The sequence below is a fragment of the Choloepus didactylus genome, chromosome 5, assembly GCF_015220235.1.
Source record: "Choloepus didactylus isolate mChoDid1 chromosome 5, mChoDid1.pri, whole genome shotgun sequence".
NCBI classification, from domain to species: Eukaryota; Metazoa; Chordata; class Mammalia; order Pilosa; family Megalonychidae; genus Choloepus; species Choloepus didactylus.
In genome coordinates this window covers 30,988,308-31,012,147 of record NC_051311.1, presented here as the reverse complement: position 1 = coordinate 31,012,147, position 23,840 = coordinate 30,988,308, and the positions used below count along the sequence as shown (strand labels likewise).

The 23,840-nt window shown below is 36.2% G+C and overlaps 1 protein-coding gene across 5 annotated transcripts in view; it reads left to right on the top strand.

The window, feature by feature from the left end:
- RNF32 (ring finger protein 32) overlaps positions 1 to 23,840 on the top strand; it is a 69,426-nt gene that overhangs the window by 4,835 nt on the left and 40,751 nt on the right. For all 5 annotated transcript variants that reach the window (XM_037835735.1, XM_037835736.1, XM_037835739.1 and 2 more), the window contains exon 4: positions 23,079 to 23,221. In XM_037835735.1, the coding sequence (XP_037691663.1) occupies positions 23,079 to 23,221 (143 nt within the window). The remainder of the gene's footprint in view (positions 1 to 23,078; positions 23,222 to 23,840) is intronic.

Below are 23,840 nucleotides of genomic sequence, written 5' to 3'. Positions count from 1 at the left end.
TAATAGCTAGTGAAGCTGAACATTTTTTCTTGTGTTTTTTAGCCATTTGTATTTCCTCTTCAGTGTAAGTCCTCCCATTTTGTTTTTCAAGGCATCTTCCCCTTTCAAATAAATTTGATAACTAGCTTTTCCAAGTCTGCAAAGGTAGGTTGTTGGAATTTTGATAGGAATTGCATTGAACCTTTAGATGAGTTTGGATAGAATTCATATCTTAATGACATTTAGCTTTCCTATCCATGAACATGGAATATTTTTCCATTTTTTAGATCCCCTTCTTTCTTTTTGGAAAGTTATATATTCTTCTATGTACGGGTCTTTTACATCCTTGGTTAAGTTTATTCCTAGTGTGCTGGTTTGAACGTATTATATCCCCCAAATGCCATGTTCTTTGATGCAGTCTTGTGGGGGCAGACATATTAGTGTTGATTAGGTTGGAACCTTTTGATTGTTTCCATGGAGATGTGACTAGTAACACCTTTGATTAGAGTGTGACCTGTTGATGGGACTGTTTCCATGGAGGTGTGGCCCCGCCCATTCAGCTTGGGTCTTGATTTAACTGTTGGAGCCCTATAAAGAAGCTTACAAACACAAGGAGCTCATTAGAGCTGCAGCCAAGAGCGACATTGAAGAATGCACAAGAGCTGAGAGAGAAACTGGAACACAACCTGGGATCAGCAGACACCAGCCATGTGCCTTCCCAGCCAACACAGGATTTCTGGACGCCATTGGCCTTCCTTCAGTGAAAGTATACTTTTTGCCATAGCTTGGACACTTTTATGGCCTTAACACTGTGACTTTGTAACCAAATAAACCCCCTTTATAAAAGCCAAAACATTTCTGTATTTTGCATAATGGGCAGCATTAGCAAACCGGAACACCTAGGTACCGGCTTTTTTAGTTCCATTGAGAATGGAATCTTTTTCTTGAGTGTCTCTTCAGTTAGGTCATTTATAGTGTATAGGAACCTTACTGACTTATGTGCATTAATCTTGTATCCCACTACTTTGCTACATTTGTTTATTATTTCAATAGCTGTGTCGTCGATTTACAGGGTTTTCCAAATATAAGATCGTATCATCTGCAAATAATGACAGTTTTACTTCTTCCTTTCCAAGGATGCCTTTTATTTCTTTCTCTTGCCAGATTGCTCTGGCTAGTACTTCTGGCACAATGTTGAAGTGGTGACAGCAGGCATCCTTGTCTCATTCTTGATCTTAGAGGGAAGGCTTTCAGTCTCTCGCCATTGAGTACTATGGTGGCTGTGGGTTTTTCATATATGCCCTTTATCATATTGAGAAAGTTTCCTTCAATTCCTACTTTTTGAAGTGTTTCTATCAAAAAAGGATGCTGGATTTTGCCGAATGCTTTTTCAACATCTATTGAGATAATCATTTGATTTTTCCCTTTTGATTTACATTGTAAACCATTTATTTTACATTTTTCAATGTTCATACTAGTGGTAGCATATCATATTTCTCTTTTTGTGCCTGGCTTATTTCACTCAGCATTATTTCTTTAAGGTTCATCCATGTTGCCATATGTTGCACATCGTTCCTGCTTACTGCTGCATAGTATTCCATCATGTGTATATACCACATTTTATTTATCCACTCATCTACTGAAAGACATTTGGGTTGTTTCCATCTCTTGGCAATTGTGAATAATGCTGCTATGAACATTGGCGGGCAGATATCTGTTCATGTCACTGCTTTCAGATCTTCTGGGTATATACCAAGAAGTATGATTCCTGGATCGGAGGGTAACTCTATATCTAGTTTTCTAAGGAACTGCCAGACTGACTTCCAGAGTGGCTGAACCATTATACAGTCCCACCAACAATGAATAAGAGTTCCAATTTCTCCACATCCCCTCCAGCATTTGTAGTTTCCTGTTTGTTTAATGGCAGCCATTCTAACCGGTGTTAGATGGTATCTCATTGTGGTCTTAATTTGCATTCTCTAATAGCTAGTGAAGCTGAACATTTTTTCATGTGTTTCTTGGCCATTTGTATTTCCTCTTCAGAGAACTGTCTTTTCATATCTTTTGCCCATTTTATAATTGGGCCGACTGTACTATTGTCATTGAGTTGTAGGATTTCTTTATATATGCAAGATATCAGTCTTTTGTCAGATACATGGTTTCCAAAAATTTTTTCCCATTGAGTTGGCTGCCTCTTTACCTTTTTGAGAAATTCCTTTGAGGTGCAGAAACTTCTAAGCTTGAGGAGTTCCCATTTATCTATTTTCTCTTTTGTTGCTTGTGCTTTGGGTGTAAAGTCTAGGAAGTGGCCGCCTAATACAAGGTCTTGAAGATGTTTTCCTACATTATCTTCTAGGAGTTTTATGGTACTTTCTTTTATATTGAGATCTTTGGTCCATTTTGAGTTAATTTTTGTGTAGGGGGTGAGGTAGGGGTCCTCTTTCATTCTTTTGGATATGGATATCCAACTCTCCCAGCCCCATTTGTTGAAAAGACAATTATGACTCAGTTCAGTGACTTTGGGGGCCTTATCAAAGATCAGTTGGCCATAGATCTGAGGGTCTATCTCTGAATTCTTAATTCGATTCCATTGATCTATATGTCTATCTTTGTGCGGCTACCATGCTGTTTTGACTATTGTGTCTTTATAATAAGCTTCAAAGTCAGGAAGTGTAAGTCCTCCCACTTTCTTTTTTCTTTTTTAGAGTGTTTTCAGCAATTCAAGGCATCTTCCCTTTCCAATAAATTTGATAACTAGCTTTTCCAAGGTAGGTTGTTGGAATTTTGATAGGAATTGCATTGAACCTGTAGATGAGTTTGGGTAGAATTCACATCTTAATGACATTTAGCCTTCCTATCCATGAACAAGGAATATTTTTCCATCTTCTAATTTCCCTTTCTATTTCTTTTAGTAGAGTTATGGAGTTTTCTTTGTATAGGTCTTTTACATCTTTGGTTAAGCTTATTCCTAGGTACTTGATTTTTTAGTTGATATTGAAAATGGTATCTTTTTCTTGAGTGTCTCTTCACTTCGTTCATTTGTAGCATATAGAAACATTACTGACATATGTGCATTAATCTTGTATCCCACAATTTGCTAAATTTGTTTGTTAGCTCTAGTAGCTGTGTCATCGATTTCTCAGGGTTTTCCAGATATAAGATCATATCATCTGCAAATAATGACAGTTTTACTTCTTCCTTTCCAATTTGGATGCCTTTTATTTCTTTCTCTTGCTGGATGGCCCTGGCTAGCACTTCTAGCACAGTGTTGAATAACGGTGGTGACAGTGGGCATCCTTGTCTCGCTCCTGATCTTAGAGGGAAGGCTTTCAGTCTCTCACCATTGAGTACTATGCTGGCTGTGGGTTTTTCATATATGCTCTTTATCATATTGAGGAAGTTTCCTTCAATTCCTACCTTTTGAAGTGTTTTTATCAAAAAGGGATGTTGCAGTTTGTTGAATGTTTTGACATCATCTATTGAGATGATCATTTGATTTTTCTCTTTTGATTTGTTAATGTGTTATAATACATTGATTGATTTTCTTATGTTCAACCATCGTTGTGTGCCTGGAATGAACTCCACTTGGTCATGGTGTATGATTTTTTTAATGTGCCTTTGGATTCGATTTTCAAGTATTTTGTTGAGACTTTTTGCGCCTATATTCATTAGGGAGTTTGGCCTGTAGTTTTCCTTTTTTTGGCATCTTTGCATGGTTTCGGTATTAGATTGATGTTTCATAAAATGTTTTAGGTAGTGTTCCATTTTCTTCAATGTTTTGAAAGAGTTTAAGTAAGACTGCTGTCAGTTCTTTTTGGAAAGTTTGGTAGAAATCCCCTGTGAAGCCATCTGGCCCTGGGCATTTGTGGGAAACTTTCTGATGACTGATTGGATCTCTTTGCTTGTGATTGGTTGGTTGAGGTCTTCTATTTCTTCTCTGGTCAGTCTAGGTTGTTCATATGTTTCCAGGAAATTGTCCATTTCCTCTAAATTATCTAGTTTGTTGGCATATAGTTGTTCATAGTATCCTCTTATGATTTTTTTAATTTCCTCGGGATCCACAGTAATGTTCCCTCTTTCGTTTATTATTTTGTTTATTTGGGTCTTCTCTCTTTTTGATTTTGTTAGTCTAGCTAAGGGCTTGTCAGTCTTGTTAATCTTCTCAAAGAACCAACTTTTGGTTTTATTCTATTTTTTTTTTCTTTGTTCTCTATGTCATTTGTTTCTGCTTTAATCCTTCTTATTTCTTCTACTTGGTTTAGGATTAGTTTGCTGTGCATGTTCTTGCTTCTTCAGTTGCTCCATTAGTTCTTTGGTTTTAGCTCTTTCTTCCTTTTTTAATGTATGCATTTAGAGCTATAAATTTCCCCCTCAGTACTGCACTTGCTGCATCCCATAAGTTTTGATATGTTATGTTCTCATTTTCATTCGTTTGTATATATTTAGCAATTTCTCTTGCTATTTCTTCTTTAACCCACTGATTGTTTAGGAGTGTGTTTTTTAACCTCCAGAAATTTGTGGATTTTCAAAGTGATTAATGGTTATTGACTTATAATTGTATTCCATTGTAGTCAGAGAATGTGCTTTGAATAATTTCAGTCTTTTTAATTTTATTGAGGCTTGTTTTATGGCCCAGCATGTTATCTGTTCTGGAGAAAGATATGTATCCTGGTGATTTGGGATGTATTGTTCTATATATGTCTGTTAATTCAAATTCATTTATCAGATTATTTAGGTTTCAGATTCCTTATTGGTCTTCTGTCTGGTTGATCTATCTGTGGGAGAGAGTGATGTGTTGAAGTCTCCCACGATTATTGTGGAAACATCTATTGCTTCCTTCAGTTTTGCCATGTTTGTCTCATGTACTTAGGGGCACCTTGATTGGGTGCATAGACATTTAAGATTGTTATTTCTTCTTGTTGAATTGTCCCTTTTATTAGTATATAGTGACCTTCTTTATCTCTTATAGATATTTTATCTGAGATTAATATTGCTACTCCTGCTTTCTTTTAGTTGTAGCTTGCACGGAATATTGTTTTCCATCCTTTCACTTTCAATTTCTTTTTTTCTCTGGGTCTAAGATGAGTCTTTTGTAAGCAACATATTGATGGTTCATATTTTTTAATCCATTCTGCCAATCTATATCTTTTAATTGGGGAGTTTAATCCATTCACATTCAGTGTTATTACTGTGAAGGATTTCTTGAATCAGCCATCCTATCCTTTGGTTTTTGTTTGTCAGATAAATTTCCAACCCCTCTCTTTATTTCCTTTAATGTACCCTTACTAAATCTCTTCAGTTCTGAATCCGTCTCCATACCGCTCTCTCCTTTCTTTCTCTGCTGGTAGGACTCTCTTTAGTATCTCTTGTAGGGCAGGTCTCTTGTTAGCAAATTCTCTCAGCATTTATTGTCTGTGAAGATTTTAATCCTCCCTCAAATTTGAAGGAGAGCTTTGCTGAATAAAGAATTCATGTTTGGCAATTTTTCTTTTTCAGAATGTTAAATATGTCATACCACTGCCTTTTTGCCTCCATGGTGCCTGCTGAGTAGTCACTACTTAGTCTTATGTTGTTTCCTTTCTATGTGGTGAATTGATTCTCTCTTGCTGCTTTCAGAACTTGCTCCTTCTCTTCAGCATTAGACAATCTGATCAAAATATGTCTCAGAGTGGATTTATTTGGATTTATACTGTTTGGATATTGTTGGGCCTCTATGATTTGCATATTTATGTTATTTAGAAGGGCTGGGAAGTTTTTCCCAACAATTTTTTTGAATACTCTTTCTAGACCTTTCTCCTTCCCTTCTCCTTTTGGGACACCGATGATGCTTATATTTGTGTGCTTCATTTGTGCATCATATCCCTGAGATCCATTTCAAATTTTTTATTTTTTTCTCCATTCTTTCTTCTGTACTTTCCTTTCAAGCCTGCACTCTTCCAGTTCACTTATTCTTTCCTCAGCTTCCTCTATTCTAGTATGGTGTGTATCCAGAATCTTTTTAATTTGATCAACAGTTTCTTTTATGTCCATCAGATCATCTACTTTTTATTTACTCTTGCAAATTCTTCTTTATACTCCTCTAGGGTCTTCTTTATGTCCTTTATATCCTGTGCCATGATGTTGTTGTTTGTGATTACTTCTTTGATTAATTGCTCCAAGTACTATGTCTCCTCTGATTTTTTGATTTGGGTGTTTTGGTTTGGGTTATCCATATCTTCTGGTTTCTTCATATGCTTTAAAATTTTCTGTTGTTTTTGGCCTGTTTGCATTTGCCTATCTTGATAGGGTTCTTTTAGGATATGCAGGCTTATTTGAACAATTATCTACAATTTGTCAGAGTTACTGCTTGGTGGAGTGCACTTTCCCTGACTTAGCAGCACATTGCTCCCCGAGCTCCCTATTACCCTCAAGCCAGTTCTCCCCAACTTCATCTGTGTGGCGAGTGGGGTGTCCAAACCTTGTTGGGGTCCAATCAGTGCATCAAATTTCTGTGTTCAGTTGGGGCCACCAGCCCTGAAGTTGGCGGTGTGCCCTGTGCAGTTAGGCAGAGGAGACGGCTTTAAGACTCAGATCTCCAAGGCATTCCCAGAGACTTAAAGCTGTTGCATGAGTCCAACCCATCAGCTCAGATCCCCCACAGTCTCTCTCTGCCTCAGGCCCATAAGTCCCTGGGATTGGTGTAGGACCCTTGGGACTTCTGTGCAGGACCCTGCCTCCAAGCCATGCACTCCTGGGTATCAGTGGAGGAGGATTGCACAACATCACAGGTGAGCAGAATCCCCAAGGGAAGCTCTCTGCCCCAGCGCCATGCAAGAGCATTCCCAGCCTGCTGAAAATATGACTGTATGGGGCATGGTAAATTCCCACTTCTCCTGACCTCTGCTTGCTGCAGCGGGCCGTTCCTAGCCCTGGGACAATTAGCTGCAGGTGTGCAAAAGGCTATCATCCACACCAGATACTGAGGCGGGTACCCGGGGTGTGGAAAGCACTCCACACCATGCTCATCCGCCATCTTTGATCCTCCTGAAAATAAAGATCTTAATGATTAGTAGAATAAGTAAAGATTATAGAATAAAATAAATATCCATTAGTCCATACTGATAAAAATAAATAATTGAGTAAATAAATAAATGATTGAAGGAGCTCTTCATGAAAAAAAATTAAATTATTATGTATATGAGTTGTAACAAGGAATGAGAAAATCTGTAAATGATTTATGAAAGTTCTCTCCAGCTCTGAAGTTCTATGAAGAAAAATGCTTGACATTAGCAAAAGGGACTCTTATAAAGAAATGTTATCAGAAACTGAGAAAAAAGAAAAAAAATGTAAATTTGGTTCCTTCAGGTCATGCTGCCTCCATCCTTTTTGTTCTTTATATTAGTGGCTGTCTTAGTTTGCCAGGCTGCTATGACAGATACCACCAATGGGTTGGCTTAAACAACAAGATTTTACTGGCTTATGGTTTTAGAGGCCAGAAGTCCCAAGTCAAGGCATCAGTAAGGCCATGCTTTCTCCTGGCATCAATAGCATTCTGGTTGGTGTTGACAGTCCTCTGTCACATGGCAATGTCCATTGCCCCCCTGTGGCTTTCTCTGACTGACTAGCTGATTACCTTATGCTTAAAAAGGACTCCAGTATATGGATTAAGGCCCACTCTGATTCAGTTGGGCCACACCTAAGTTGGATCTTAGAAGATCCTGTTCACAAATGAATCCACACCTTAACTGATAATTCATCTTCACAGTCCTATTTACAAATGGAGACACCCACAGAAACACAGAAGATTAAGAACATGCCTTTTGTTAGGGTACATAATTCAATCTACCACAATGGCATATAAGATTTATAATCAAAGTTTATAAACACAATCCTGTGAATTGCTTCAGTAAAGTAGAAATAATTGAATGATTAATTTTCTTCTAGTTTATTCAGCAAAAGATAGCTATCGTGGGCATAAAATCAGTTTCACAAAATGAATTAATTCGCATTTCACGTTTGTTCTCAAAATGATCCTTGGACAAAAACCAGTAAGAATTAATATATGTACATGGACAAGTAATACAACAGGAAAAAATAAACCTAACAATAAGATAAAAGCCACAAGTATTGAAAACACTGCTATTCCTGTCACAGCAAATTCTTTAAAAAGATCTTTTTTATTAATTGTGTTATTCATGGTCATGAATGATTGCTACAATTACAATGATGCTGTTATCTTACCTGTTTTTAGTAGCTAAGAACCTTCTAAAACAAAACAAAACAAAAAATTCATTTTAGGTTATACCTTCCATGTTTGAGTACAGCCCCAGATTAAATTTATAGGGAAATATGTTTGAGAATTTATCATAATGCAAGAAATTTCTTTCTTCAGCCAGTATGAAATATATTATAACTTATTTTACTGAATTTTAAGTAAATTACCTAATAAATCAGAATTACACATAAATATACTATGTAACCTAATGCAAATCCTTTCGTAAAGTCAAAAAACTTTTTATTGTGAGATGATCACTCCTAATTTATGCTTTTCAAGTTCAAACTTTTTTATATGTGAATTTTTACCATTTCAACTTACAATTTTGAAATGAAAATTTTACAGAAATTTGTTTTAAAATAATCATTTATTAATCTCACCCCATTCCTAGCTTTAAACCAGGAACCATCTATACGCTGATGATCTCCAAATTTCTATCTCCAGTCCTGTCCTCACCACTAGTGATATCTAATGGGAAATTCAGATTTAAGATGAACAAAATAGAACTTTTGATTTTCCCCCACTCTTTCCAATTTCAGTAAATGTACTGCCATCCATCCAACTGTCATGTCTTAAAACCCAGGAGTTACTCTTGATTCCCATCATGTAGCAGTTTCTGTTGGTTCTCCCTCAAAAATATATTCTGAAACCATCCACTTCACCCATCACTCTTGCTTTAACATAGTTTAGACCAAAATAATCCCTTGCCTAGACCACTACAAGAGTCTACTAACTGGTGTCCTTGCTTCCACTCTCAGCCCCCTTCAATCCATTCTTCACACAACCACCAAAGCAGTCTTTAAACATGTAAATCACATCATGTTTCTTTTCTGCAGAAAACCTTCCTTTTGCCTCTCAATGCACTTTAGAATAAGATTCTAAAGATCTTACAGGCTTTGCTCTCTGCTGCTCTTCTGACCTCATCTCACTCCATTGCTCACTCCTCTCATCCACTAAGCTCCAGCCCTTCTGGCCTTTCTAGTCTTTAAACATGCCAAGCTTATACACACATAGGCCTTTCTGCCAGCATCTTCTCTCCCTAAAATGTTCTTCCCATTGATTTTCAAACAGCTGACTCCATCACACGTTAGTATCTCAGCTCAAAAGGTATGTGGGAGATATGCAGAGAAAGAAAAAAAAATTCCAGAAGCTGAAATCATCTTTATAATAATGTAAAATAACACTTTAAGAAACAGCATAGTTAGAAACTAGAACTCCACTATGATTTGGATTAGGTCTACTCAAATATTCTGTAAATTCTCCTGCATGGAGAGTTCTTTACCAGTTTCCAAAGTTGTTTTGGTTGTCATTTGTTTTGGTTTGCTAAAGCTGCCAGAATGCAATATACAAGAAATGGACTGGCTTTTAACAGTGGGGATTTATTAGCTCAAACATTTACAGTTCTAAGGCTGTGAAAATGTCCAAATTAAGGCATCAACAGGATGATACCTTCTCTGAAGACTAGTTACCGGTGAGCTTGGGCTCCTCTGTCAGATAGCCAGGCACATGGTGAGGTCTGCTCGTCCTCTCCTGGGTTACTCGTTGCTTCACCTTCTAGCTTTTCTGTCTGTGGCTTTTTTTCTAATTTCTCTGGGTGTTTCTCTCTTGTATATTATCTTTTATCCTCTTATAAAGGACTCCAGTAAGAGGATTAAGACCCACCTTGAATGAGGTGGGTCCCATCTCAATTGACATTACCTATCAAAAATTCCCACCTACAATAGGTCTACACTCACAGGAATGGATTAACCTAAGAACATACTTTTCTGGGGTCCATAAAGCCTCCAAACCATCACATCATTTCAATGATTTTTTTATGTGTTTGATGGCAACTTTGCTAATTAAAAATTTTGACCAATAGTGTCAGCCTCCTTAAGACAGTCTATAAAAATTCAAAGTTAAAGTTTCTGTGGTAACTTTAGCTAAATAGTTTAAGACATTGATGGAAAAAAATGAGTAATTTCTCTAAATGTCACACACACACAAATGGAAAGCTTCAGAAATATTTTGAAATGGCAGCATATTATTTCTGTACACTTTATTAGGTATCTATTCTGTGCCATCCATTGGACTAAGGGCCTCTGGCATTTCGTTTGGTTAGAAACATCAAGAGGTTAATAGCAAAAAGCTCAAAGAGTATGGGGGATTTTACAAGCAAACGGATAAAGTATTATACTTAATTATTCTAACTTTGAATTTTAGGAGATAAACTATCAGGTTTTTTCCTTTGTTTTTGGTAAATGCCATAGTTATTTAAACATTGACTTCATGTAAATATGAATATAACCAGTTATTTCTAAAGCCTGCCCTCTGAGGAGAGAATGGGAAGTCTCAAGAGCACAGAATCATCCTACCATCATTGATCTGTGCAGGCTTTGCTTTTGTTTTATTATTTTTACCCTTCGTTACATATTCTCAATCTCATCCTTCCCTCCACTATGACATCCACGTTGATATATGGCCTTTTATGTATATTAGATGTGGACCCTTGAAAAATACTAGTGCTGTCTTGTCAGTTTTATGCATTTATAGAAATTATACATGATACAATTTATACATAGTACAATTTATGCTACAAATCTTATTCTGTTAGAAATTGTATAATACAAATCTTATACATGATACAATTTATACATAGTACAATTTATGCTACAAATCTTATTCTGTTTTTTCACTAAAGTTAGGTATTTGTGCTTTATTCACATGCTATATAAAACTAGTTCACCACTTCTCACTGTTATGTAGTATGCCACCATATGCATATATACCATATTTTATTTATCCAGTTCTGTAGTACTGAACATAAATTGCTTCCAACTCTGTTACTTCAAACACTGTGATGAACATTTTTGTACTCATTTCCCACAGAACAGTGCAAGAATTTCTCTATAGCATACTATATTCTAGATATACGCAGCTGAATCCTTGAAATACTACCCAATTCAACCATCCTGAATAGCTGGTTCAGTTTATTCTCTGAACCATCAGTGCATAAGGGAAATGTTTCCTTACATTCTCCCCCAACACTGGAGTATTCACTCTTTTTTGAAAAGAGGTGTGAATGGGAATCTCATTTTAATTTACATTGTCTAATTACTAATGAGGTTGTTATACATAATTTTCCCCTTGGGTTTTCTTACTGATTTTCTTGCATTCTTGGTGTATTCTGCTGAGCATCTGATAGTTAATTTGCCAGTGTGAGGTTGCCTATTTCTGCCTAATCATGTACATTACCCACCAAAAATTAGGTCATCATAGTTGAGGTATATGTCTGCTATTTGCAAAGAAGTTGGTCTTAATTTTTTAAAGTATTTCACAAGAATGGTTGTAAACAAATCTACTTATCCAGTTAAACCTTTGGATAAAAAAATATATTAGCCACTGAAAATATATTCTGATCTCTCACCATCATTTAACTTTAGCTATTATTTTATATTAAATCAAATCTTCATTCTGATTATTGTTAAATCCATCAGTTTTTCCCTTTATTGTCTGTGTTTGGGACAATTTAAGATTCTTCCCCATTCTAAGATTGCAAAGATTATTCTTTATTTTCTTTGCTTAGCTTAAAGTTTTGCCTTTCACATTTAAACTTTTAACCTCATCACAGTCTGGTTGCAGATGATATGGGGAAAATTAATTGGTATGAAAAATTAAGTTAGATTCTTCCTTCATACCATAATCCATCCTTCCTTCACTGAGTTGTGGCACTAACTCTTTTACATACTAAATTTCCATATTTATATATGAGTGTGTGTATGTCAGCGCCTCAGAATTTTAATTAATATAGTTTTGTAATGTGTCTTAAAAACTGGTAGGAAAAGGCCCGTTTCCCTCTTTTCCTCCCTAAAATTGCCTTATTTCCCAAATAAGTCCTGTTGGTATTTTTTCAAAATTGTACTTATTTACAGATTGGAGGAAGTGACATTTTACAATATTGTCATATCATCCACAAATACGGTATCTCACTCCATTTTATTCTTTGACTTTTCGGGTTTTCTAAGTAAATCACTTAGATCATCAGCAAATGATAATTATTGTCTTTTCTGTTTCATTTTTATGCCTCCTGTCTTTTCCTTCATCTTGTTTTGCTCTGGCAGGATTTCCTGAACTGTTTTAAATACAAATCATAATTCCTGACATTCCTGTCTTCTTGACTCTAACATTTAAATTTTCTCAATTTTTATGATGTTTGCTTTTTGTTTTGTTTTGCTCATTGGTAGATGGCCTTTATCTAATGAAGGAATTTTCCTTTTAACAAGTTTCTAAGAGTTTTTTAAATCGTAAATTAGATATCCTTTATCTGATGCTTTTTTTTTTCTTTTTTGCAACTGACCTGTTGATCATGTTTGTGGTTTTTCTCCTTTAGTTCATTTATGCAGTAAATTATGTTGATAGACTCTCTTGTGTTGAGTCTTCTATTCAAACCTTATGTAATTGATCATGGTGTATTTTAAAATCTACTTTTGGATTCTGATAACTAATACCTTTTCAGGATGTTTACATCTGTAGCCTTAAGGGATACCAAATTCTGATTGTTCTTGTACTGTTTCTGTCTGGTTTTATCATCAGAGTCATATTAGCTTTGTCCCTTGTAAATTAGGGAGGACTTGCTTATAATAAAATCTTTGGATCCAAAGCTTTTTTTTCTTTTCGGTTTTTTTTTTTTTTTTTTTTTTTTTTTTTTTGCAGTGTGATGGAATGGAGAAAAGTTACCAGTTAAAGATGAATTTGGCTGCAATATAGAACAATCCACTGAAAGTGACTTAAATTGTAAGGATATTTATTTACTACTTAATAAGACGTCCCAAAATAGTTTATCCTAGTTTCAGTTCAGTCACTTAGTAATGTGTGCAAGGACCATGCTCTTTCTGGCTCTGCCATCTTCAGTGTGCTGGTGATGACTCCACTCATGTACACAATATGGTTGTCATGGTTCCAACTATCAGATCCTCAGTGACAAGCTACAAACTAGAAAGTAAGGGGAGGGAAGTTTTTACAGATATCCCCCAACAGACTTTTTCTTATATATCACCTAAAATGAGTTGCATGCTCATGTATAATCTCAAACCTGGCAAAGGTAAACAAGATTGCCTTTATATGCTTAGATGAGTCATGATACATCCCTGGGGCTGAGCACATTTATGCCCAAGCAATATTGTGGTTTCTGTTAGCAAGATGAGAGGACTATATATTCTGCTAGAGTTGTGGAAAGTAGTCATTGCTGGTTAGTTCAAGTTTTCTGTTTATTCTTGTGACAATCTTAATATTTGTATCTTTTCCCAGAAGTTTATTAATCTCATTTAGACTTCCACATGTATTGGAATATAGTTGTTATTAACATTATTTTACTGTTTTTAAAGTATTATACTTATGGCTATTTTCCTTCTTTTTATTATATATTTTGTTTGCATTTTCCTTCTTTTTTTATCTTGACCAGTTTTGTCAGTATGAACTAATTTCAGTTCATACTTGGTACAGGTTTTGTTTTCTCTTTTGATTTCCAGTTTTTTATATTCTTATGCATATCTTTATTTCCTTTTTGCTTCTCAGATTTGGCATATTTCTCTTTTTCCAATTTCTTGAGTTAAACATTAAGTTCATTTGTGCCAAGATTTTCTTGTTTTTTTTTTTTTTTTTTTATACCTGTGTTCAAAATTTCCCACAAGCTACTGTTTTAGTTCTGTCCTACAAATTGTCATGTAGTGCTTTCATCAACATTCAGCTTTCAGTATATAGTGCTTAATTTTCTTTTTGATTTTTTCTTTAGCCTAAATTCAAGAGTCAGATATATTTTAGTTTTCAGACATAGGTTTTTGTTTGGTAGTTGTTAAAGTTCTGCCTTTGTTATTGCTATTTTAAAATAAACTTTTTATTTTGGAATAATTTTAGATGTATAGAAAAGTTGCAAAGATAGTTCAGAGTTTTTATTATACCCAGCTCCCCCTAATGTTAACATTTATATTATTATGGTACATTTGTCAAAAATAAAAACCCAACAGTTGTACATTTACTATTAACTAAACTCCAGACTTTATTTGGCTTTCACCAGTTTTTCTGTAATATCCTTTTTCTGTTCTGAAATCTAAACCAGAATGCCACACTGTATTTGGTTGTCATGTGTCCTTAGTCTTCTATGGGTTTGTGACAGTTTCTCAGTCTTTGCTTGTTTCTGATGGCCTTGACAGTTTGGAGGCATACTGGTCAGTCATTTTATAGAATTTGGGTTTGTCAATTGGTTTTCTCATGATTAGAGTGGAATTTATGTGAATAATACCAAAGAGATGAAGTGCCCTAGTCATCACATCATATTAGGAGTATGTGATATTAACATAGCTTATCACATGGTAAACTTCATCTCTTGGTTAAGGTAGTGTGGTGGTTTGCGGCTGTATGTACCCGTACACCTATGGGTGTAAACTTCTAAGTAGGATATTTTGATGAGGCTACTTAAGTTAAGGTGTAACACACTTCAATTAGGATGGGTCTTAATCCTATTACTGGAATCCTTATAAAAGAATGAAATTAAGACAGAGAAAAAGAAAGACAAAAAGCAGGAAGCTGAAGCAGAACCCAAAAGAGAAGGAAGAGACCAGGAGACAACACCATGTATTTGCCTTGCCATGTGGCAAAGGTACCAGGGATCACCAGTAGCCAGCCCCAGAATGCCACAGTCTTCAGGGAGAAACCATTGCCTTGATGATGCCTTCATTTGGACATTTTCCCAGCCTTAAAACCACAAGGGAGACACAGGGCAAGATGGCAGCATGGCGAAGTATAGCATTTAGTTGGTCCTCTAGAGAAACTAGTAAAACTAGAAACCAGGAACAATTAGTATATACTCTGGAACAACTGTTGAGGTACATCCATGTCTGCACACACATTGTAAGCCAGCCTGGAGTGGGTGGAATGGTTGAGATCACAGCATAGAGCTGTAACTAAAGCTCCCCAAACTGCAGAGCTGGCACCCACCCACCCATCCATCACCAGTATGGCAGGCTGAGCTGAAAGCTTCCCTGTGGAAAAAAGCAGGTAACCTGGAGCAAGGGAAAGTAAATCAACCAAGCTCCAATTGCAGTTTTAATTAACAAATTTGGACTACTGAATATAAGCTACAAGCACAGATAAACCCGGAGCAAGCAGGAAAGGAACCTGAGGTTCCTCCAGGCAGAGAGGAGACAGAGCTGATGGACAAATGGAAAAAAAATAAATAAAAACAGAGGCTTTTGGAGAAAGCTGAGCTCAGAATACTTTAAAACAGCAGTGTCCCAAGAAAAGGGGCACAGAAAACCAGGTACCAAAACTGGTTGACCCATTAAACTGTGGGCTGGGGACTGGCTCTGAAAAGGGGCTTTCTCTCTTCTTCCTTTTTTTCTCCCATTCTAAGTAGCTTATTAGAGAAAGCCCCAGACATTTTCAATTGTTAGCGCTGACCCAGGCAAGGGTGGAGTTAACAGAGTCAGAGAGACAAAGGAAGAATTCTAGTGGAGAAGAGAATTCCCTAAAGGGTGTATCTTCTCTAAGAAAAGGGGGTGGGGCCCAGCTGAAGTGGCTGCCCTCTCTCAGAAAATTCAGACCCCAGGGCCTGGGGGTGGGGGTACAGAAACACCTTAAGTTTGACTTCTGACACCATCAGCCTCTGGCCAGGACAGGGTCTGTGGATTAAAGGAACTGAACCTCTTTACACCAGTGGGGAGGTACAGGCTGACAAGCACCACTGCTGGGCAGAACAGGAAAAGCACAGAGTCTAGAGGCCTCACAGGAAAGTCTCACAATCTGCTATGTCTCACCCTCAGGGAAACCTGATACTGAATAAGCCTCCTCCTGAGACCTGGGCCTGTCTGGTCTGGGAAAATCTGACTGAGGTAATCAAGGAAACCAGATGCCTAGACAACAAAAAATTACAAATCACATTTGAAAAAGCAAAGATATGGCCCAGTTAAAGGAACAAACTTACACTTCAACTGAGATACAGGAATTGAAACTAATTATTAATCAAACAAATCTCCTAAATCAATTCAAAAATCAAATCAGAGGGAAGTTATGGCAAAAGAGATAAAGGATGTAAAGAAAACATTGGGCAAACATAAGGAAGAATTTGAAGTTTGAAAAAACAATTGGTGGAACTTATGGGAAGGAAAGGCACAATACAAGAGATGAAAAACACAATGGAGACATATAACAGCAGATTTGAAAAGGCAGAAGAAAAGATGCCTGAACTGGAGGACAGGATATCTGAAATCCTAGACACAAAAGAACAGATAGGGAAAAGAATGGAAAAATATGAGCAGTGTCTCAGGGAATTGAATAACAACATGAAGCGCATGAATTTATGTGTCATGGGTGTCGACGAAGGAGAATAGAAGGGAAAAGAAACAGAAACAGTAACTGAGGAAATAATAACTGAAAATTTCCCATCTCTTATTAAAGACATAAAATTGCAGATCCAAGAAGCGCAGTGTGCCCCGAACAGAAAAGATCCAAATAGGCCTACACCAAGACACTTAATAATCATTATAAAATGTCAAAGATAAAGAGAATTTTGAAAGCAGCAAGAGAAAAGCGATCCATCACATACAAGGGAAACTCAATAAGACTATGTACGGATCTCTCATTAGAAACCATGGAGGCGAGAAGGTGGTATGATATATTTAAGATACTGAAAAACTTCCAACCAAGAATTCTATATCTGGCAAAACCATTCTTCAAAAATGAGACAGTGTTTAAGATATTCTCAAACAGACACTGAGAGAGTTTGTGAACAAGATACCTGCTCTACAGGAAATACTAAAGGGAGCACTACAGACAGTTGAGAAGAGACAGGAGAGAAAGGTTTGGCGCACAATATTAGATGACGGTAGCACAATAATGTAAGTACACCGAAGAAAGATGACTGTGAGTACAGTTGAAGAGGAAGGTTAGGGGCACGTAGGACACCAGAAGGAAAGATAGAAGATAAAGACTGGTACTGTATAACTTAGTGAAACCGAGGATGGTCAATGATTGTGATAAAATGTACAAATATGTTTTTACACGAGGGAGAGCAAATGAATGTCACCTTTGCAAGATGTTAAAAATGGGGTGATATTGGGGAAACATACAATCAATGCAAACTAGAGTTTATAGTTAACAGTAACATTGCAATGTGCTTCCATTAATTGTAACAAAGGGAATATACCAAAGCTAAATGTCTGTAAGAGGGAGATATAAGGGAGGGGCATGGGGTTCTTGGTGTGGTTTTGTTGTCTGACTTTTTTATTGTATTATAATTTTTTTCTTTTGTTGATTTTAGTTTTGTTTTTTTTTTTTCTTTTTACTCTTTCGCCTCTTCCTCTTTCTTTGTGGAAGAAATGTAAATGTCCTTATATAGATAGTGGTAGTGTACTCATAACTACGTGATTATACAGGGAACTATTGATCACTTAGGATGGAATGTATGGTGTGTGAATAAAACCATCTTAAAAATAAACAGAGGGGTACAAGTGCTGGAGAATATGTGGAGAAAGGGATGTACCTAATCACTCTTTGTGGGGAAGTAGAATGATGCAGCACATCTGGAGGGCAGTATGGTGATTCCACAGGAAGCTAAGCATGGGGTTGCCATGTGGTCCTGCATTTGGTTATTGAGTATATACTTGGAAGAACTGAAAAGAGGGACACAAATGGACATCTGCACAGTGGGGCTTATGATGTCAGTATTCACTATTTGCAGTGGATAGAGGTGGACTAAGGGTACATCAACTGATGAATGGCAAACTGTGGTGTGTACATATGCTGGAATATTAAGCTGCTACAAGAAGGATTGAAGTTTTGAGGTGAATGGACATTGAGGAGACTATGTTGAATGAAATAAACCATAAATGGAAAGAAAAAATTATAATGCTTCACTACTATGGACTAACTATAATGTGAAAACTATGAAAATTGAGTTTGAAAGCATAGGTTTTCAGGGGTAGGCTTATTGTAAAGGTTCCTGGATTGTAAGCTGTTACAGCAATTACATCTATTCCTGAGTTGTAATGGTTATTTCTAAATTCTGGGATGCTAAGCGCTTTGTGTATAACCTGGTCAGTCACTGGAACTTTGGGTTTCTGTGTGACACCTGAGGCTCAGAGCCAGAGTCCAGCAGCTATGAATGTCAGCATTGCCCCATACAGCAAGTGTTAAGGAGTCTGAAAAAAGAGATCAGACTTCAATTAGAGATATAAATGAAGTGGACTTGGTTAGGACTAAGGTAAATCAGACTAATGGGTAAAGAATGATGTTGACAGTGTTTTAAAAATCCAACTTGTGTGAGACCAAAGGAAGTGATGTTTATTAGGTGCAAAATCTATATTTTTTGTAACACACTATATAATTTAACTTGTATGGTCAGTTTATTCAAACAACATAATTACATGGAATGTTGAATAGGGAGTGAAATCTGGTTGGTTTGTACAGGTTAGTGTGAAGCCCCAATACCTCCCAGATAATTTGGGCAGAGAATAAAAATGTATTTGCAAAGCCCCCTTGAGGGACTGGGGGAAAATGTGGAAATAATTAAACTTCCCCACCTGGGGAATTCCTGATAGTCTCACAAGCATTGGTGGCTACCACTTTAGAAGGCTGAGCCCTCACTCTTGGGGCTTGCCCTTATGAAGTTTCTTACTCCAAAGGAGAGGCTAAGCCTACATAAAATTGTGCGTAAGAATTACCCCCAGTGAACCTCTTTTGTTGCTCAGATGCGACCTCTCGCTCTAAACCAACTCTGCAGGTAAACTCACTGCCCAACCTGTTACGTGGGACATGACTCCCAGGGGGGTAAATGTCCCTGGCAGTGTGGGACCTGACTAACAGGGATGAGCTTGGCTCTGGCAATGTGGGATTGAGAAAGCCTTTTTGGACCAAAAGGGGGAAGAGAAATGAAACAAAGTTTCAGTGGCTGAGAGATCTCAAATGGAGCTGAGAGGTCATTCTGGAGGTTATTCTTATGCATTATATAGATATCCTTTTTTAGTTTTTAGTGTATTGGAATAGCTAGAAGGAAATACCTGAAACTGTTGAACTGCAACCCAGTAGCATTTATTCTTGAAGATGATTATGTAACTATATAGCTTACACTGTGTGACCATGTGATTATGAAAACTTTGTGGCTGCCACTCCATTTATATAGTGTATGAACAGATGAATAGAAAAATGAGAAAAAGTAAATGAATAATAAGGAGGGATGGGAGGAATGGGATGCTTTGGGTGTTCTTTTTTACTTTAACTGTGTACACTGTGGATGACTGTAATGTATGTGAATGTATCTCAATGAAAGTGAATTTTAAAAATAAAAATAAAATGAAAACCACAGCATATGAATTCCCATTGTTTAACCTCACCTATTTCATGGTTTTTGCTTAAGCAGCATAGAAATAAAAAGCAGGTAGTGTTTGTCAGATTTCTCCACTGAAAAGTTCCTTTTTTTTCTCCCCTTCATAGTCTATTCTTTGGAAGCTGGTTAGTAGATATAGCCCACATTCAAAGAGGGGTGGGCTCTAAGCTCTACCTCCAGGAGGCAGGTATCTACATATATTATTTGGATTTCTTATCTAAGGAAGATTTGTCTCTTCTCCCCCAGTTATTTATTTATTCAATCATTTACTTTTATCAGTATAGATTCATGTATATTTAGTTGATACTTTAAGTTACAATCCAATATTGTTGGAATTTATTTTATTGCTCACATTGTTCCAGTTTTGGCCATGAGGAGTACTGTCTGGTTAGTCCCCATCCTTTTGGGTTTTTTGTTTTTTTTTTTTTTTTTAGTTTGTTTTGTTTTGTTTTGTTTTTTAGCACTTCCTTACTTTCTGGCACTACTACAAGATGCTCCAGGCTCATCTTGTGTTTCCCTGCTCCAGCCCTAGAATGAGCCACGTCTCCAAGGAGCCCTGGTTCCCTTAATTGGAAAATGGGATTTAGAAACCAAGATCTGTGTGCTGAGTGTGTTATTGATTTTAAATGTTTTTACATTGTGGTCAGAGACACCACAGTTTGGTAAAATCTGTCATTACAATTATCTATTTCTCCTGCTAGTTCTCTCTTCTTGGTTATTTTATAAATATAATTAATATTATGTTTGAGTGATGGGAGAAATGTGGAACAATTTAAAGTTGAAGAGGTTGGCAGGAGCAGACCACAGAAAGGAGCCTGGATTTTATTGCAAGCCGCTGAAGAGCTTTACGAGTAGGAGTGATACTAAATCTCTTATATTACAACCAATTTGATTGCATCACTCCCCTGCTTAGAAACTTTGTGTTTTATTAATGCCTTTAATTGAAAGTCCAAATTTCTTGTTGTGTCTGCCTGATCCAGCTCCTCTACCTCCCCAGCTCATCAAGTACCACTCTTTCTTTGACTCTACTTTTTCAGTCCTACTGGCCTTTCAGTTACTTGATAGACTGTGTACTCTTTTACCTAAAGGCCTTTTTTGTATCTTTTTCCTCCATCTGAAAAATGCTTCTGTCCCCTCTTCACCTTGCTGTTACCTCTTCACCCTTCAAGTCTCCACTTAAATGTCACTTTGATAGTGTCACTTTGATAAATGTCACTTTTCTGACACCCCTCTCCCCCACTTCATACACATGTAAGTTTACATCTGATAATAAGTTGCCAAGTATCCTGCATTTCATTCTTTATAACATTTATCATACTTTTATTACTTTATTTTTAATCAAAGTTATGCATATACATAGTTTTAAAAGTTACATAGTTCTATGAAGATTATAACAAAAACATAGCATTCCCCTGCCCCATCTCTATCACTACCCTGAGGCAATAATTTTCAAATCCTTTAGTTCTTCCTTCTGGTATTTCCCTTAATATTTATAAATAACTGTTTTTTAAATTTTCAGTTCTAGGTAATGTATCTTGACTTATTGTGGAAAGTAAAGATTTAGCACCTTATGTTCCACCCCCTCTCCCTACACATACCACTTTACCATCCTCCCCAAACATTCCATTATAGTTTTATAACTTGTGGTTAGATTGACACTGTTATAATTATATGAACATCATTTAATGCTGAGCAATCTGGTGTCCTATGATTATAGTTTCTTTCTTATAAAGCTTTTTTTGTTAATTTCCCTGAAATTACATTGTTTTTTTCATTTATTTAGTTTTATCTGTCATCACTAATTCATCCCCAGAATATCCCTTAGAAGTATACATATTCTCTCAATACATTGAAATATTCTAGGAAGTGTTTAAATTTCATCTTCTTGGAAACATTCTTTCCAGAACCTTCCATAATTCTGGACTGGTTGCTCTTTAGAGCGCTGCAGAGATGTCAACCTAAAAGGGTCTTTTTCAGCTTCATCCTGCAAATCCCCTTTGACTTTCTTTTGTGTTAGATTCTCTTTTTCCCTGATTTCATGACTTCCTCTTTCTTAGTTTATTCCCTAATTTCAGTGAAGTATCTGCTCTAGTAGCTTCCTGAGAAAGAATGCATAGGAGATAAATTTAAGGGTTTAATGTCTAAAGAGATTATTCTACTTTCAGATTTGATTGATACAAAATTCTGATTTGGAAGTCATTTTTTTCCCCTCAGAATTTTCAAAGAACTGTTTCGTTGTCTTCTAGTGTTCATATTCCTATAGATAAGTTGGATGCCATTTTGACTCCTGATTCCTGGACCCTTTCTTGAGACCTAGTTTGTGTGTTTTTCTTTTTTTGAAAGCTTTCCCAGAGCTACTTTTTGTCTGTACTGTTCTGAAATTTCACAATGATGGAACTTAGTGTGGGTCTTTTTCATTTTTTTTTTTTTTTTTTTGCTGGACAGTTGGTGGACTCTATCAAATTAAAAACTCGTGCCCTCACTTCTGGGAAATGTTTTGGATTATTTCCTTTAAAATTTTTACTTTCCATTTTCTCTAGTTTTTTTTCCTGGGTCAGACTTCCTAATCTGATACTTTAATTTCCTCATTTTCTATATCTAACTATACCTTTTTTTTAATACTTTCTGTGAAATTATCTTAGTTTTCTCTTCCACCTTTGAGTTGACTTGCTCATTTCTGCTATAAAATTTTCAGTTTTCAAGAGCTCTTTTTTTGTGTTCTGTATGTTCCTTTGTCATAGCTTCCAGTTCTTATTTCATGGACATTTTGTTATATCTCTGAAAATACCCATATAGGTTGATACTTGTTTATCCATTTATGGTTCTGTTTGTGTTTGGGGGAAGTAGTGGAAGTTGTTACGCATGTTCCAACAAGCATTTTGCCCCAGTATACTGCAGTTACTTTTTCAAAGTCAGTGTTTCCCAATGAATTTTAAGCTCCATGCTTGACCCTGAGTAGACATGTAGTGGGTACTCACATGTTGTTGAATTAAGGAATTCATCCTGATAGTAATTATAAGTTATAAGAATTTTTAGCAGAGGAAGAGCATTCTTAATATACCTTTTATGAAGGTCAGTGGTGGCAGAGACAAGGTAAATTGGAAGCAGGCAATGCTGAAGGCTGGGAGAAAAATTAGGTGACAAATGATGATCTGACCAATACATGTGAAAAATTAGCGATCTTCAAATTTTTGTCTATAAAATTGGGTATTAATCTTGCTTGCTTTATAGTATTATGAAACTGACTTGTGCAATGGGAAAATTCTTTGTAAATGGAAACATAAAACATCATTGTAAATCTAAGGTATTATTATCACTGACTTCTATGCCCCATAGACAAGTAGCTTTCTATATATTGTAAAATAGTAATTATGTGACATAAATGTATCACTTTAATATTTGTTTCCAAAATAATGTCATTAAAATTATATATGAGTGCCATATTCTAAAATATATCTTAACTCATATTTTGTATTGTTTTAACTTTAGCACAGAAGTTGGGCCTATTTGAACCTCCTCCATTGCCACTATCAGCAGATGAATGGGAAAAAGTAAAACAAAGATCCATCATGCAAGGGGATTCTGTGCAGCCATGTCCAATATGTAAAGAAGAATTTGGACTTCATCCCCAGGTGTTTAGCATGAAAAAGATTAGATACATGAGTTTAGTGGAGCTGTCTTCTAGTGACTGATTTGAAATTTAAGATTTCAGGCTGCTTCTTTCCAGTTTCATCCTCTTGTGTGACTCTCAAATACTAACATGTTCTCCTCCATTAACCAAAGTGTGTGTGTGAGAAAGGGCTGAACACTCTCATTAAAGAGTTTTGTTTATTTACCAAATGATATTCTCAAGTACAAAAGTTTGAACAAAAGAAATGCTAGTTCTAAAGAGTTGAAAAGTGAGGGAAACAATTCATGTGAGAATACAGAGAAACATTTTTATTTCAGTGTAGGAAGGAAGAAAACAAAAAGGAAATTTTAAGTTGTTTTGTGAATTGGGATAATAAAAGAAAAGAACAAAGTATAATTGAATGTCTCCAAAGAATTTGTGGAAGAGTCTTTAAAGAAGCCTTTTGGTAATCTTTATTCATGAAACTTTTCAATAGTAAGATTGGTGATTAAAAAAAGAAACAAAAAAAAAACAAACAAAAAAAAAACTGGGTTTATAGATAATATAGCATCTATATTATAGGTGTTTTCTATACATATTTTCTCCGGTTACCTAAATTGTAATCTCCTGGAAATTAGGGA